This window comes from Nesoenas mayeri, assembly GCF_963082525.1.
Source record: "Nesoenas mayeri genome assembly, chromosome: 2".
Classification (NCBI taxonomy): Eukaryota; Metazoa; Chordata; class Aves; order Columbiformes; family Columbidae; genus Nesoenas; species Nesoenas mayeri.
The window spans coordinates 119,291,342-119,306,166 of NC_137543.1; the positions used below are offsets into that span (position 1 = coordinate 119,291,342).

At 43.2% G+C, this 14,825-nt stretch overlaps 1 protein-coding gene across 1 annotated transcript in view; it reads left to right on the plus strand.

The window, feature by feature from the left end:
* Positions 1–2,264: 2,264 nt before the first annotated feature.
* The window catches only part of ZNRF2 (zinc and ring finger 2), a gene marked incomplete at its 3' end in the record, with an annotated part of 52,881 nt that continues 40,320 nt past the window's right edge, over positions 2,265–14,825 (plus strand). The window contains exon 1 of the mRNA XM_080339314.1: positions 2,265–2,737. Coding sequence (XP_080195440.1) covers positions 2,275–2,737 — 463 coding nt within the window. The 5' untranslated portion in view covers positions 2,265–2,274. The remainder of the gene's footprint in view (positions 2,738–14,825) is intronic.

Sequence of the window (14,825 nt, forward strand, 5' to 3'; positions counted from 1 at the left end):
TGCTTGATCTACCTGGAGGTACCTACCACTGCTAGCAGAGACAGCAGCTTGTAATTCACAAGTGGGGACGATGTAGTTTGGGACAGCAGATTATCAAGCCCAGCTGTCTGCCCAGCACCCGGCAAACAAAAGACCAAGCTGTTCATGAGACAGCTGTGGAATCACTGCCTCTTACTGAAACCAGCAATGGTTTACAACAGAAGCCTCTAAATGGGGTTCAGATTAGAATAATAGAATAATTTTGGTTGGAAGACACGCCCAGGATCATTAAGTCCAACCATAACCTAACTCTAGCATTAAACCATGTCCCTAAGAACCTCGTCTAAACACCTTTTAAACACCTCCAGGGATGGTGACTCCACCACTTCCCTGGGCAGCCTGTTCCAATGCCTGACAACCATTTCTGTGAATAATTTTTTCCTCATATCCAATCTAAACCTTCCCTGGCACAACTCAAGGCCATTTCCTCTTGTCCTATCACTTGCTACACTTGGGCGAAGAGACCAACACCCTCCATGCTACAACCTCCTTTCAGGCAGTTGTAGAGTCCAATAAGGTCTCCCCTCAGCCTCCTTTTCCCCAGGCTAACCAGCCCTAGTTCCCTCAGCCACTCCTCATAAGACTTGTTCTCCAGATTACTCAGAGTGTCTCAGCTATCCAGAAAAGTGGTGTTACAATGTAGTGTTAGGGCTGGTAACCTCTCCTGCCATCCCCAGCTATGGTTTATCTTCTTGCAAATTTAACTGTGAGTTGCACTGATACCATAAAGCAACTGCATGTGGTTGTAGTAGATGGTAAAATAAGGGGAAAAGGGAGGCCTTTGAAATTGTTTGCAACTGAGGATGAGTGTTAAAGATACATGTACATGTAATGGACATTTGTACATTTCATAAGCATAATACATGTAGTAATTGCACGTAATATCTATAGTACAAATGGTACACATAAGGGAAGTTTTTCTCAAACTGAGAGACTGAGGTCTGCAGGATTTTCCAATGTTGTCTGTGAACCAAAAAAAAAAGAGATTTTCGTTCTTTCTGTCCAGCTTCTCCACGAGATATACGAGAAAACAGCCCAGGTTGGAAGCCCGCTACCCGGGAAAGCTCCCGACGGGAGTGAGCGGCCCTCTCACCAACCACCCCGCCAAACCCGGGCTTGGGGAGCGGCGAGCTGGGCCCTTCGGCCCTCAGTCGGTGCGCGGGAGCCGCAGAGCCGGGAGCCGCGCTCGCCCTGTGGGGCCCGGAGCCCGGGCATTCGGGCGCTTCGCTGAGGCTGCGACGGCAAACGGAGCAGCGGCGCGGCAGGAGGGCACCCGCCGCCTTGGGGGGGACAGCGTCCCACGCTTGGTCACCCCCGTCCTGCCCGCCCCACCGAGCCGCCTCCCGCTGCGGCTGCTTCTCCCATTCACCTGGCGGGACTCAGCACGAAGCGCAGCCCCAGGATCGGCCGCCGCCAACGGCCACCAACCGCCAGAGCGCAGCTCCTGCTGGCGGCAGTTGGGCTTTTAACTCCCTCTGCGCCGGGGCGGCCGCTCCGGCGCCCCGCGGGCTTCCCCCTTCAGGCCAGCAGGCAACCGGCCGCCTGCGTCCTCCTCCTAGCAGGTTCTCCCCTCGGCCCCCCACCTTGCGTGAGACGGGCCGAGACGGCGGGCCCGACCCGCCACGCCGCCGGGGGCCGGTTCGCGGACGGGGGGGAAAGAGAGGCGGCGGCCCCTACCGCTGTAACCGCTCCCTATCCCGCCCGCTGGTGCCGCCCCCAGTATGGCGACACGGTAGAGGAGCGGCTGCGCTAGGGTGACCGCCCCCTCCCGCCTCCCTCGGCACAGGCACAGCGCGCCGCGGGCGAGCGAGCGGCCTCGGCGGCGCTGCTGCCGCCGTTGCCCCTCACACAGCTCATCGACAGTGAAGGAGGATGGCGGCGGCGGCGGCGGGCACAGCGGCAGCAGGCACAACAGCAGCAGCAGTGGCGGCAGGGCCGAGCGGCCGCACGGCGGGAGCCAGCACCGTCCCGAGCAGCTCATGGTGGCGCCCCAGACCCGCGAGCAGCGGCCGCGCCGGGGCCGCCAGCTGAGTCGGATCCCGGCAGGCGGCTCTCCCCTCTCGACACCGACCCACCGAGCGACCTGTTTCCCTTCCTCGGCGCACCCTCTTCTCTCTCCCCGGCGCGACCCGCGCCTCGGATCGCCCCCGCTTTGGCCGGACTCCCGCCACCCTCGGGCGCCGCGGGGAAGGCGGCGGCGAAGGGCACCGGGCAGCGCCAGGCGGCGGCGGGACCATGGGTGCGAAGCAGAGCAGCCCCACCGCCGCCAATGGCCGCACCCGGGCGTACTCGGGCGGGGATTTACCTTCCTCCAGCAGCAGCAGCAGCGGCGGCGCTAACGGGACCGGCGGGCGCTCGGCAGGCGCTGGCGGGCGGTACGCGCACCTGGCGGCGGCGCCTCATGCCGCTCCCGGCGGCGCGACGGCCACAGGAGGAGCGGCGGCGGCGGCGAGTGCCGCGGGGTCGGCACCCCGGAGCAGGTCCTTAGGGGGTGCCGGCGCCTCAGGGGCCCGGGCCGCGCAGTCCGCCTTCAACATCCCCCACAGCAGCGGCCCTTACGGCTCGCAGGACTCGGTGAACAGCACCCCGGAGGAGGGCGGCCGGGAGCGGCCCACGGGGGGCGACGGCGGCTCCTCCGGCGGGCCCCGGCTAGTGATCGGCTCGCTGCCCGCTCACCTCTCGCCGCACCTGTTCGGAGGTAAGGGCCGGACGGCGGAGCGGGCGCGGCGGGGGGGCTTAGGTGCCTCTCTCGCTGCTGCGGGTGAGGGGTCCCCAGCGGGGAATGTGGGGGCTTTCCTTCCGCGGCTCCCGGCCCGGAGGTGGGACGGGTCATGAATCATCACTTTGGGGAGAGCGGCGACTCTTCCAAGCTTGCGCCCGCCGGAGGGGGGAATCACGATTTGGAGACGGGGTTGACAGGCCAGCGTCTCCTATTGTTTGTAACGAGAGATGTGAAAGGAGGAGGTTAAAAATGAACCGAACTCCGCGGCGGTACGGTCTGGACGGCGAAAAGGAAGCGGAGCCTCTCCGGCTGGCGACTTTAGACTCTAATAGCTGTAATCAGTGCCTGTGTAAATACTCTTGCCTGCTACTTACATAATTAGAATTTAATTGGATCATGTGTCTCCACCGTTTATTCTAAAATCAGACCAAACCCCTCTTTAGGTACTGATTAATATGCAGTTGATGTCTGTTCCTCTTTCTAAGTTCTTGGGTTCTTGGTTCTGAAAGTCGATTAAGAAAAACAGAAGTTAGAAGTAAGTTTCTTTCCTTATTTTCTCCCTGAGAGATGAGGAGAGCCGGATAGCTGTCCATGACAGGCTTGCACCACTGGTCCTGTACAGTCTTGAGGATGGCAACGTGTGCACTTGAGGCAGGAGAAACACTCTGCTAAACTCGGAATTAACCAAGAAGCTAAGGCCCTTTAAGGGGCATATTAGACGTGGAGCAACTTGTCATAGTTTTTTTTGTCTCTTCTGTGATATTGAGATGAATAGGGCTTTGCATTTTACCGCTTGTGTTCTTTAAGTTAAAAATCTGCCTATAAGTTGCCAGCTGCTTTCAAAGTTACTGACTACTTTCAGTACTGTTTATTCTAGAGGTCGTTGTTCACTTAAGTCAAACATTAAGGTGCAAGGTGACTTTTGCAATGGATTCATTCTCTTCATAATTCTAATATATCTATATATATGTATTATAACCTGTCTAAATACCAACCAACTTCCCCAGAAGTTTTATTTTGAGAAAGAGGAGGCTACTGTAAAATTCCTGTGTTTCTATATTCTAATTAATCTGTTTGTGAATTCTATTTGTAGCAGGCTGGGTTTTCTTCTTTTCTGTAACGCAACCTAGTTTTAGCCAGAGCAGAGCTCTCTTCAGTCCTACCCTGGTGGGGTTTCTGTCCCATGACCCGCCACCTCTGGGCTCTTGTGTGTTGACCTGAGAACAGTATAGCTGTTACTTCCTAGATCTGACACTGCTGCCTCCCAGCGCGGTGGTTGAACATTAACAGAAAGCTGTCAAACCCTGTTCTAATAAAGGGATATTTGCCCTTAAGAAAGGAAACATAACTACTCTCATAGTGCCAGGCTGCTCGATAGGAGTGCTTTGTTGCAAGGATGCTCATTATACTGTCACGGTAGCTGTGGGGGAAGAAGGTGCATGCATTGCCCTTAGTGATGAAAGGATGCCCTATCGTGGAGTATTGCGCAGTTTGTGCTAAGCACAAAGGAATCATTAAAACATGTAGGCAGGTGTTGTTCAAAGGTAAAACTTCTGTGGTTTTTTTCCTCTTGTTGCTTAAACATTGTCTTGCAACCTGCCTTGCTGCCAGGAGGGAGTGGATTAAATGTAAATGCAATGATGAGGATCAATAACCTAGGAAGCTCTATTCAGATGCAGGAAGGTCTCTTCAGAATAATTCTGAATTTGGTTGTATTTTTCTACAGTTAATTGCTGTACTATACCATATTTTGTGTTTTGCAAATCTCTGAAACTGGCATACTGAAGGGGATCTGGGCTGAAATGAATGCAAAGCTTTTTGCTTTTCCTGCTGAGGAAGAGTACCAGGAGGGGTGCACTCTCGTCATCTACTGACTAATAAATAAAGAATGCCATATGTTAGGAGTTTGAGTAGCAATTTTCAAGATACACTGTCCTTATGTGGTCACAAGATGGTCATGAATCTACTTGCTTTTTCTCTTCTAAAAATCTTAGTATTTCTTATCAGGATGAATAATTGTTTAGTCATAATACTGCAACACCTGTGAATAAGGCTGCACTTGAAACATTATTTTTTTCAATTAAAATATTCTGTGATATCAGCGATCCATTACTCCACATCACATTGAATGTTGGGATCCTTATTTAGCTGCATGCCTTGTGTTTTCTTGATTCCTTGTAATAACTGGATGCTTGGAGCAAGTAGCCCCACTGGAGATCATACACCAGTAGAATTAGCATGGTAAAAAATAACTTGAAGCATTGTTTTTGCCCTGATGGTAACTAGCTCAAGCTTGTTTAGGTGTGGTATCTGGCATTTATCTTGTGTATCATAAGCATGCCTGAAGTCCCCTCCCTTGTTTTGTAGCTTGGAAATTACCCAAATTGTTTCTTTTTATCTTGAAAATTACTGAAATTAATTTTGAGGATTAGCATGGCAATTCTATGAAAATTAAAATAAAAAAGAACTAGAATAACTTCCATAGGTTGAACTGAATCTCCAGCTATTTATGTTTTTAGGCATGCTGCTTGGCTTCATCAGTCAGTGACACATGGGTGTTGTGTTTGTTAAATTACTGTAATTAATTTGCTATTAGTGAATTACACCATATTGTCACTTTTACTGGGCAGCTTTACGTACTGAAGTAATGTCTAGGTATTAATTCTCTAATGTAACATACTTAAATCCCTACTGTGCTTGTTAATATAATATTTGAATGAGAATATAAAAAGTATTATGTTATTATATGTAATGTATTGGAAAGTGTGATCAATTATTTCTCATCTTCAATGGGAACTGTAGTAAGCACAGCCTTTCCTGACTCTGAGGGCCTCATGTTCTTGTCTAGTCTCAGGCTAGTGCACCTTTATGGTGAATGTATAATGGAGTAAATGCTGCTATGTAAGCTTAGGTTTCATCTCAGGGAGAGTTCAATTCACTAAATAATTGAGGCCTTGGTTGCACTATATACATGTGTGTGTATGTTTGTGCTGTGAGCATGCCTGGAGTAGGCTTAGAGCATTAAGCAGAGCGAGGCCCAAATTCCATAGGATCTTACGGCACTCCCAGATGCAGAGACCAAACCTGTGCGTGACGTTCAAGCACTTTCTTGCAACACGGCGCTGGGTTCCGGCTTCCTTTGAGGTGATAACGCTGTTATCAGGAATTTGGATCAGTAGTTTCCCACTCTGTTCCTCAGTGAATGGGACTTCCCCTCTCTCCCAGCCCCAAAATAAATATTCTTACCTTCTGTTAAGAACAGTGTGTAGAAGAGTTGGCCCCGAGATCCACAGTTAGTTTTTCCACTGTGTTTTTAGCCAGTAGGTATTCCTGTGTAAACTGTCAGCACTGCAGCAAAGCCACCGCTGTAGTTACAGTATAGCTTATTTTTTGGCAATGGTGCTTGCAACAATTGTTTCAACTAAAAATGGATGATCTTTTGGAATTTTCTTTGCTTTGGGTAACTGCTGATGTGTTACTTCTGTCACTAAAAATGTTGACAGCTCCTCAGAACTCACTTCATGTTTGTGATTCTGGGCGGTCACAACAGGGAGAGATCTTGGTGAAAACACGTAGTATTAAGTATCCTTCTGGTGTTCAAATGTAAATCTCTTCTTAGGAATGTTGTTGTAAGACAAGAATAAAGCCTTTAAATATTTTTTTCCTCTTTAAAAGTCTTGTAGGGAAGAATATGTAAAATTCATCTGAACAAGGCAGAAATGTTACATATTGAGTCTTAAATTTCCGTATCAGTTCTTCTTTCCAATTGATTGAGCAGTGACCATACAAGTATTATGTAAAAATTTCAGGTTGTGTTATATATGGTCATTTACAATTTTATATGATGTACTTATAGACAGGTTTTTAAATATATCATGTTGCCAGACACAACTGTTGACAGCTTTCGGGCCTATCTCAAGACTTCGAGTAATAATTTGGAGATCAAGTTGCATCTGTTCAACTTTGTTAGGAGAAGGAGTTTGTTATGTTGTTCTCTTCTCAGGCCAGATAGCGATCAGGCTTTTTTTATGTTGTACTTTACAGTTCAGGATTTATTGCCAGCTGCTGAATGTACATAACACAGTATGGGTAGAACCTGATAGGTATGTTACAGTAGCATTTGTTTGTAGTAATAGCTGGTAGAAGTAATGAATTAATTCTTCTACTCTATAGAAGAAAGCTCATGAAAGCCCCAGGTTATAACCTGAATTACTTGTTGGAAGCAGATATCAGTAGAAGAATGACATAAAGTCACAAAAGTTTTTTAGACATCTCTCAAACTGCCTGGAAAGCTGCATTTTGTTTTGTTTTCCATCTGATCTGTTTAGTTATATGGAATTTGAATATGGTCTTGAGGTTCTCTTCATCTTTCTCACACCTTTCTTGGGGGCTTAAGACTATCTTTTGGCCACTTCCTTGCCTTTCTCTCCCAGTATCACACAAGTACTATTGCTTTGAGGAACTGTGAAACTCTTAAAACACTTCAGACTTCAGTGCTGCTCCTGTTTTGTCAGCTAAAGTTGTAGCTCAGAGGTCTTTGCCCCCTGACTTGGGAGAAGCGTTGGAAAGTGTGCTTTGCAGTGGGACTGTTGGGATATCCTAGGGGTGTGAATCATGTTAGAAGCAGTGAAACTTGCTGTTGCAGCTTCAGCCAGTGTGCCGTGGTACTACCTGACATACCTTCTCTTTCTGGCAGTTGGATTTTTATTTTTTTTTTTTTATTTTTTTTTTTTAATATTTGAGGAAGGCCAGTAAATCTTTGATACAATATATATTTCTCTAAATTACTTCTTGACCATTCAGAATGAGGAAAGCGTATAAGGGTTTAGTCTAATAAAACTAGAAGTTTTCCATAAAAATTCTGCCTTTTTAAAGATGTACGATAACACTGCTGTTTGCTGTTATGAATACAAAAAAAAAATCCCATGTGCATTTTCACATAGTTTAGCTGTTCTAGTTCGTAGGTCTTACAAGGTGCGGAACGGTGAAAGCTAAGAAGCTGTCTTTGCCTCGGTATTTTGATTTGTTTCTGTTCACTTGGCTGCACTATTGAAACACAATCATATCCATGTTTGTCCACTTTGGAAAAAAAGAGAGCAAGAACAATGAGAGGCTGGCTGAAGTCTGCTGATTGTAGAAGAAGTTAAAATGGACACCAGTCTGAAAGCAGAGAGAAATACAAACATGTCTGTACACATACACATAACTCACAACAACCACAGATTGCGGGGGGAGATAGATATGTGTCTCATTTTCTGTTCGGTTATACTGGTGAGTTGACTCTAAAATGAGACAGAAGAGTCACTTTTGCAGCCTCTGAAGATGTGGGAGGTTTTGAAAATATATTAGTATTCCGTTAACCAAAATACAGACTGAAACATCCAGTGTGCTAGGAAAGCAGTTCAAGGATAAGTCTATTGATTGGGAGTTTTAGAAGAGCTGTTCTGACAGCTGGATTTGAGGAATCCGATGCCTTTTCAGGGTCTCACTGTTCTGGTGTTTAGTGGACTCCTCTGTTGCTCCTGCATACACAGAGTGGGCAGCATACGGTGCCTGGTAGGCAGCAGAGACGGAAACTCGTCTAAGGAGGGCACAGGAAAAAGTAGCAAAAAGTCCAGCACCACCACCCCCTGCTCTAGCTCAGTCAGGGAAGTGCTTTTAGTCTCAAATTTTAAGTGTTTGGACAAATGAACGAAAAGAAACGTTTGGATTTGCTGGTAGTGCTAGCAAAGCCCCTGGGAGCCGTGTTTCATTTCCTTTGGTTGAAGACAGGTCTCCATGATGATGAGAGGCTTGAGGCACTGGAGTAAACGCTGAAGCGAGTGATGGAGGATCTTTGAAGGGCTTCTTTTTCTTTTCCTGCCTGGTATACAAAAAAGGGTTAAGAGAAGCCAAATAATAGAAATGGCAGCACTGCATTTATGGCAGAATTGTAAATAGTGAACAGTCTGAAGAAAGGGAAGCAGACTAATTGTAATGGCATATATAAATATTTCTTTTGGCTACCAAGACAGCGATAATACCTGATGGAGCCTTTGCAGTGCCAGTTCAAACAAAGGCCTTCCTTTTAAATGTCTTCAGAATACCTATCCAACCCTGATATCCTGACAGTGTGCCTCTCTTCATGTTCTCTCACATAATTGCAGACTAGTCTCCAGCAACCTTCCAAGTAATTTCTTTGTCTTATAAAAAAAGCCTTTTGTCAGTGCTAGAAATTCAAAACTATTTTTAAAACACGGTGCCTACCCATCTGTTTGGGTAAGTTCTCCTCCTGTTCTTTCCAGCTGCTCATGGAAAACTTCATCATGTTAATGTTCTTGATGTGCTGTCTTAGCCTTGCATGAAACTTTTGAATAATGTTATGGAGTTTTTAGGATAGGTTTTCCTTGCAATTTGCAGGTACATGAACCAAGTCTAGATTATTTTCAAGATTTTTCTGCAGCATGTGTGCTGTTCATTAATGGTTTAATTGGTTTCAGGAGAGACATATGGTCATTTCTACAGATGGTGTTCATTTAGAGTGTAATGGAAGATGTTGTTCTTGCAGATGTTTAAGCCATGAAAAGAAAACAGTGAGAAACCTTTGAGTGTTCTGAGTTTCTGTATTTTAATATCTTTAATAATATACATCTTATCAATCAAAAGAAAGCAATTTTTTATAAAAACCACTATTACCCAAGTAAAACTAGAAGAGCACTTCTTAAGCATCCAGAAAAGTGTTTTTACTGTCTTATCTCTGGTTAGATATTTCCTAAACAAGTGCCTGTGTTCCCAAGGCCACCTTTCCATTGTAAATGATCATTGTGACTTTCTTAAGGATGTCTCAGTGTGCATCCACAGCTCTTTGACATCTCTTGTTTGGTTGGCTTCAAATTCCTGATGCTTGCAAAAGCGGGAGGGTAAGTTGTAGAAAGAATGAGGCTGGTTCTCACTTTCACTTGGGACATGCTTCTGTTTTCTGCATGGAAATTGCCTAGTAGTGACCTGGAGAGATCAGGAAACATGCAGGAAACTCTCATAGGGCTTGGGGTGTCTGACTGCCTGCCAAACAGAATACCAACTGTTGCGTGGGATTTGGCTCCATTACTCTTAGTCGTCTTTAGGAACTGACCTACCTGGGTGTTTTCATCTTCCTTGTCTGCTCTGTCTAAAAATCAGACCACCACAGCCTGTGAATAGTCCCCAAAGGGGTGGGTGTGCTGCATACCATTGTGGCTATTTTTAGTAGATTCTGTTTGCTGACTTAGTGTGCTATAAATACAGAGTTCTCGTCTGGCATGCACTTTGCATGTCCTCTATTAACTTATAATAAATTCATCTAAGAAGAATGGCAAGAAAAAAAATCGGCTGTTACAATTTATTTGGCTCTCCATATGAAGTGTCATTTATATAAAGCAATTATTTAGCAACGTTTTAACTGTAAATGGCTTTTAAAGCTAGTAGTGTTCCAAAACACTTCCTAGTCAGGCTACCATAATTAGTCCTTATGTCAGATTGATTTATACTGCAACTTCATTAAGGTTTTAAGAATTGAAGGTGTTGTTAGATATGAGAGGTTAGTTGAGCATGTGGAGTAGTATCAACACTAGTAAATTACATTCTTTGCTATGTGAGTACAGTGTTATGATTCTCCTGGCCTTTTTTTTTTTCGTAAAGTGTATATACATTCACTTGAGTTGAAATATAGTTAAGGCATTTATAACATTTTTAATATTAGTAGGACTCAATGCCAAAAGGAGAGGGACCCATGTCTAACTGAAATAAAGATGCATCTGTCTTTGAGTATTGAATTTGACACAAAATTGAAGGATGGGTTCTTGCTGAATTATGCTGAGCGCAACCTAAATGCAGTTCCTCTGCAGTGCTAAAATAAAAACTGTCATAGTGTACACTAACAGATGTGGCCTTTGTGAAAGAAACTTAAAACTGGTGAAGTTTTCCATGTGCAGTAAAAGAAGGGTCTGCTTAGAAGTGCTTTCTGCAGGTTGTCTGAACATAGACAGTATTTTGAGAATCTAAAAAAAATAAAAAAAAATTTTCAACCTGGTGATAGTTTTTCAGAACAAAATTGTCTCCTTGCCATGAATCTTAGGTAGTTCCCTGAAAAACATGTTGCTGTTGAATCCTGCCTTTCTGCAGCTATGAGGGTTTTACTTCTTGTGGACTGGAGAACATCACTCCTCCTTGATTCTTGAGCATGAATATCAGTTGAAGTTCCAGTATGGGGAAAAGTTTTACCAGACTGGAGAAAATGCTGTGTCTCTACCAAATAGAGCAGAGCATCATCAGTTGTTTCAAAGAGATAATGGTGGACAATCTCTAGAATATAAAGAAAATGGCAACAGTAACATACAGTTCTCTATGGTCATTTAACTACTTTGTACCTTCATTTAACTACTTTCAGTCCTCTTTCTTCTCATGGTCTTTTATGCCTCAGTAAGGATGGCTGGAGTAGCCTAAAGTAAGGAGGACTGAAGCAGTCTAAGATTACAGACTTGAGGAGCTGCTCTCCATTTTCTTGGGTGTTTTGCTGTCTTTTGAGAAGAATGAATTTAAAATCGCACACCTGCATTCTGAGTGCTGGAAGGCATATTATGCTTGTGCAGCAAGTGACTTGGGGCTCCTGTAGTCTCTTAAACTGGATAAACGTGATTCTTCTGCAGAGGTGATTTTGATGAAGTGTCCTGAAAGGCATTATTACTGAGTTCAGGTGTGAAGTGCCCAAATACAGGGTTACCTATGCAACTTTCTTCTAGAGCTTTTTAATTTTTCAGTGTTGTGATTTTGCAACTTAATGGTCAGTTAAGATTGGTTTGAATGTGTTTGTTTGTTTTTCCTTTATCCATGTGCATGTAGTTGTTAGGGGTAGTCAGATCAGTGTAGATAGATACTTGTTTTATTTTTATATTGGGAATACTACTAAATGTATGACAAGTAGATTGTCTGAGTTCAAAACAGAACAAAAACGACCCTACTTTTTGTTAAAGATTTATCAGTCTATTGATTAATTGCAATTTCAAAACAATGAAACATAACTGGAAAACTACTTCCATAGTTTTCAGTTGTGGTGTAAAGAAATAAAATACCTGCTCCATCCGTGCAATAGAGCTATAAGGCTGTTGCTGCTTGAAGAGAAATTATCTACTAGAATAGCATGTGAATGAAAACAGCATTAAATTCACGTATGTAAAAGGACTGCATGCTATCAAAGAAGCACCCTTTGAATATCTAATTCATCTGTCCTAACATTTAGATACTGGATGACAAGTGTACAGGCATTACCTCGCTTCTTAAGGACTGAACTATATTACACTTCAGTTAACTTTAATTGGATATTTGCTACAGCTCAGCTTTGGATTAATTTATATCCAGATGTCTCGTATCCACGAATTTGTGTGTTTTGTAAGTAATAACGTTTTCAAAGACAGATGATACTGGGCTTATTTGTAGCTGTGGATATGAAAAAACCAAACTGTTTAAAATGCTTTTGAAGTAAAATACAATACTGAAATAGCTTCCAGTTTGGAGGAAATACCAATTGCATTGCTAGCCTAATAAAATGTGTGCTAAAATAAACTTGGGTTTTTGCACACTTGATAAGATCAAGATCCAGTGACAGCATACACCTAAAGAGTGGAGGAAATATTCCTTGCAAAAGTGGGACTAGTTCTGCTGCAAACAAAGAAATAAGAAGGCTGATGCAAATAATGTGTTTTATATTGTGCAAGTGTGGGTCAGCCCAGGTTATTCTCCTTTGTGTCTCTACTGTGCCTCTCCAGTTGTAAAACACGGTTGCGTTCAGCCGAAGTCAAAAGGAAATGATGAACACATTTGGAGCTGGAGGGCAAGAGTTCCTTCTAGGGGGCTGGGCTTCTGTATATGACTTCCCTCTACAGGTGTGCAGCTAGCCAACCATTTAAATGTATTTAATGATTATACATTTTACTTTAAAGCGTTATTCTGAAGAAATGCTCAGAAGAGTTTTAAGCTTGGATGATATAATTTCTGGACGTTTAAGAGTTTAATAAGTTGGGGAAGTTTGTTGATTTGTGAGAAGTGGGCTAGAACTAAGATTTATAAAGAGCACTTGGGCTGATAGCAGTGTTGAGATTGTTTGTTCCTATCCACACAGATAAGGCAACTTTATGCGGACGTGGAACAAGAGGTCATGGAGTGGATGTGAAAAGCATTCTACTTTTTGAATTCTGGCCAGTATTGATTCTCTTTTAGGGACTGGCTAGCTACAATCTTTGATCTAGGTAGTTTTAACAACTGTATAAGTTTAATTTTTTTTTTTTTTTAAAGAAAAAACTTGTTAAATATTTGAATTCATTTTTTATTAAGTGACACAGCAAAAAACCTTCCAGGACCTCTGCTCTAGCCCTTGCTTTTAGTAGAACTAGAAAAGTCTGTAGTAATTAATTTCTGTAACTTCTTTCAACCCTTGGAAAAATTGAACAGTCTTTATGAATGCGAAGTATAACTTGCCTTACATTTGTTGTAACAGACATGACACTCTCTGAAAAAATGCTTGCTTATGTATGGCTGTTGCCTGCTTTTTAATTATATTGATCTTTATTTTAGCTGAGTTTTAATTTACTGATGAAAAACACTGGCATACAGATTTTGTGTTTTATCCTGGTATTTTATTGCTGAAAAACATATATTTAGCAGCAAAGCTGGAAGTAGCTGAAAGCACTGAAAAGCGAAGTGGATCCCTGTTGAAGTGTACTGGAGAAGTGGTGATTGTGTTTTGCTATCCACAGGTGCTTCCATCTCTGCCATTCCATTAGTTAACTAATGAAAATGGCAGGTGTAGTGGCGTGTGGAATGAGAGTATAGCATGGTATTGGATGCTGTTGGCTTTTGAAGTCTGAAAAGCTATACAGCTTTGGTTTTAGTTTGGTGTGTCTGGATTGCTAACTATGCTGAGAAACAGAGTGCTGGGCTAGTGTTGCTATACTGCCTTTTGATAGTGAAAATTGCCCCAGCTACAGCTCTGATATAATGAGCTTAGAATGGGAGACCTGAAAGGTATTCAGGTCTAGATGAGATGGTATCAATTTGGGGAAGATTCTGATTTTTTTTCCACCCTTGTTTTGCTCAACAAATACTTTAGCTTGCAGGTTAAATATGCAAAGGTGATGCATAATTTGTCAACATGAGGAGGGCTCTTAAATGCTTGCAAGTAGTCAAATGTCTCTGCTTTTATGTAGCTGTTATATTTGTAAAATGTTCTGCATTTTAGAAAGTGCCACAAAATACTAATTATAATATGCACCTCTAGGGACTCTTATTTTTCTTCCTTTTCTCATCATGGATTTGGAGTATTTCTGGGCTGTTTAACAGCTGCATCCCATGGCAGCCTGTTCTTAATTATGAAACTTTGTTAGCTGTAGAATGCAAGCATTCTTTTAAATACATTTAAAAACAAATGTTTGTATCGAACATGTGGCTGGCCTGACACCATCCACAAAGATGCAGAATTAGAATGAGTGAAAAACATAAGCACCTCAGGAAATATTAACCTCAAAGGAAATCCTCAGAAAAGGATGCCAAGTTTGTCAGCAAGAGAGAGGAGGGGGGAAGTCTGTATGGAGTGGTGGTGTTTGCTGCATTATTCCTACTCAGAGGAAATCAGGATGCACGGATATATGTGCTGGTACAGTTGTTTTCCAGTCTCTGTGATCCTATGACACACTAAAGCTTATTGAGAACCTCTTATTTTTTCTCCCTTTTCTCTTCCATCTTGCTGTCTTCTGTGCTTATGAGTCTTCTTACTTGCTACACCTGTATTAGTAACTGAAATTACAAAAATAAATCTGTATAAATATTGATTTACCCGGATCTTCAAAATATTTACATAAAATACCTGAAACAAACAAACAAACAGTGTCTTAGTTTAGGACTCTTTTCTATTTTTTTCCTAGAAAGACATAATTTTGGGTATTACATTTGATTTGGATTTTTAACTTAGCTATCCTAGTTTTATCTAACAGAAGTTATATCTGTAGTGTTAATGGAGGAATAACACTGAAGAGAAACACATCGGAATAGATAATTA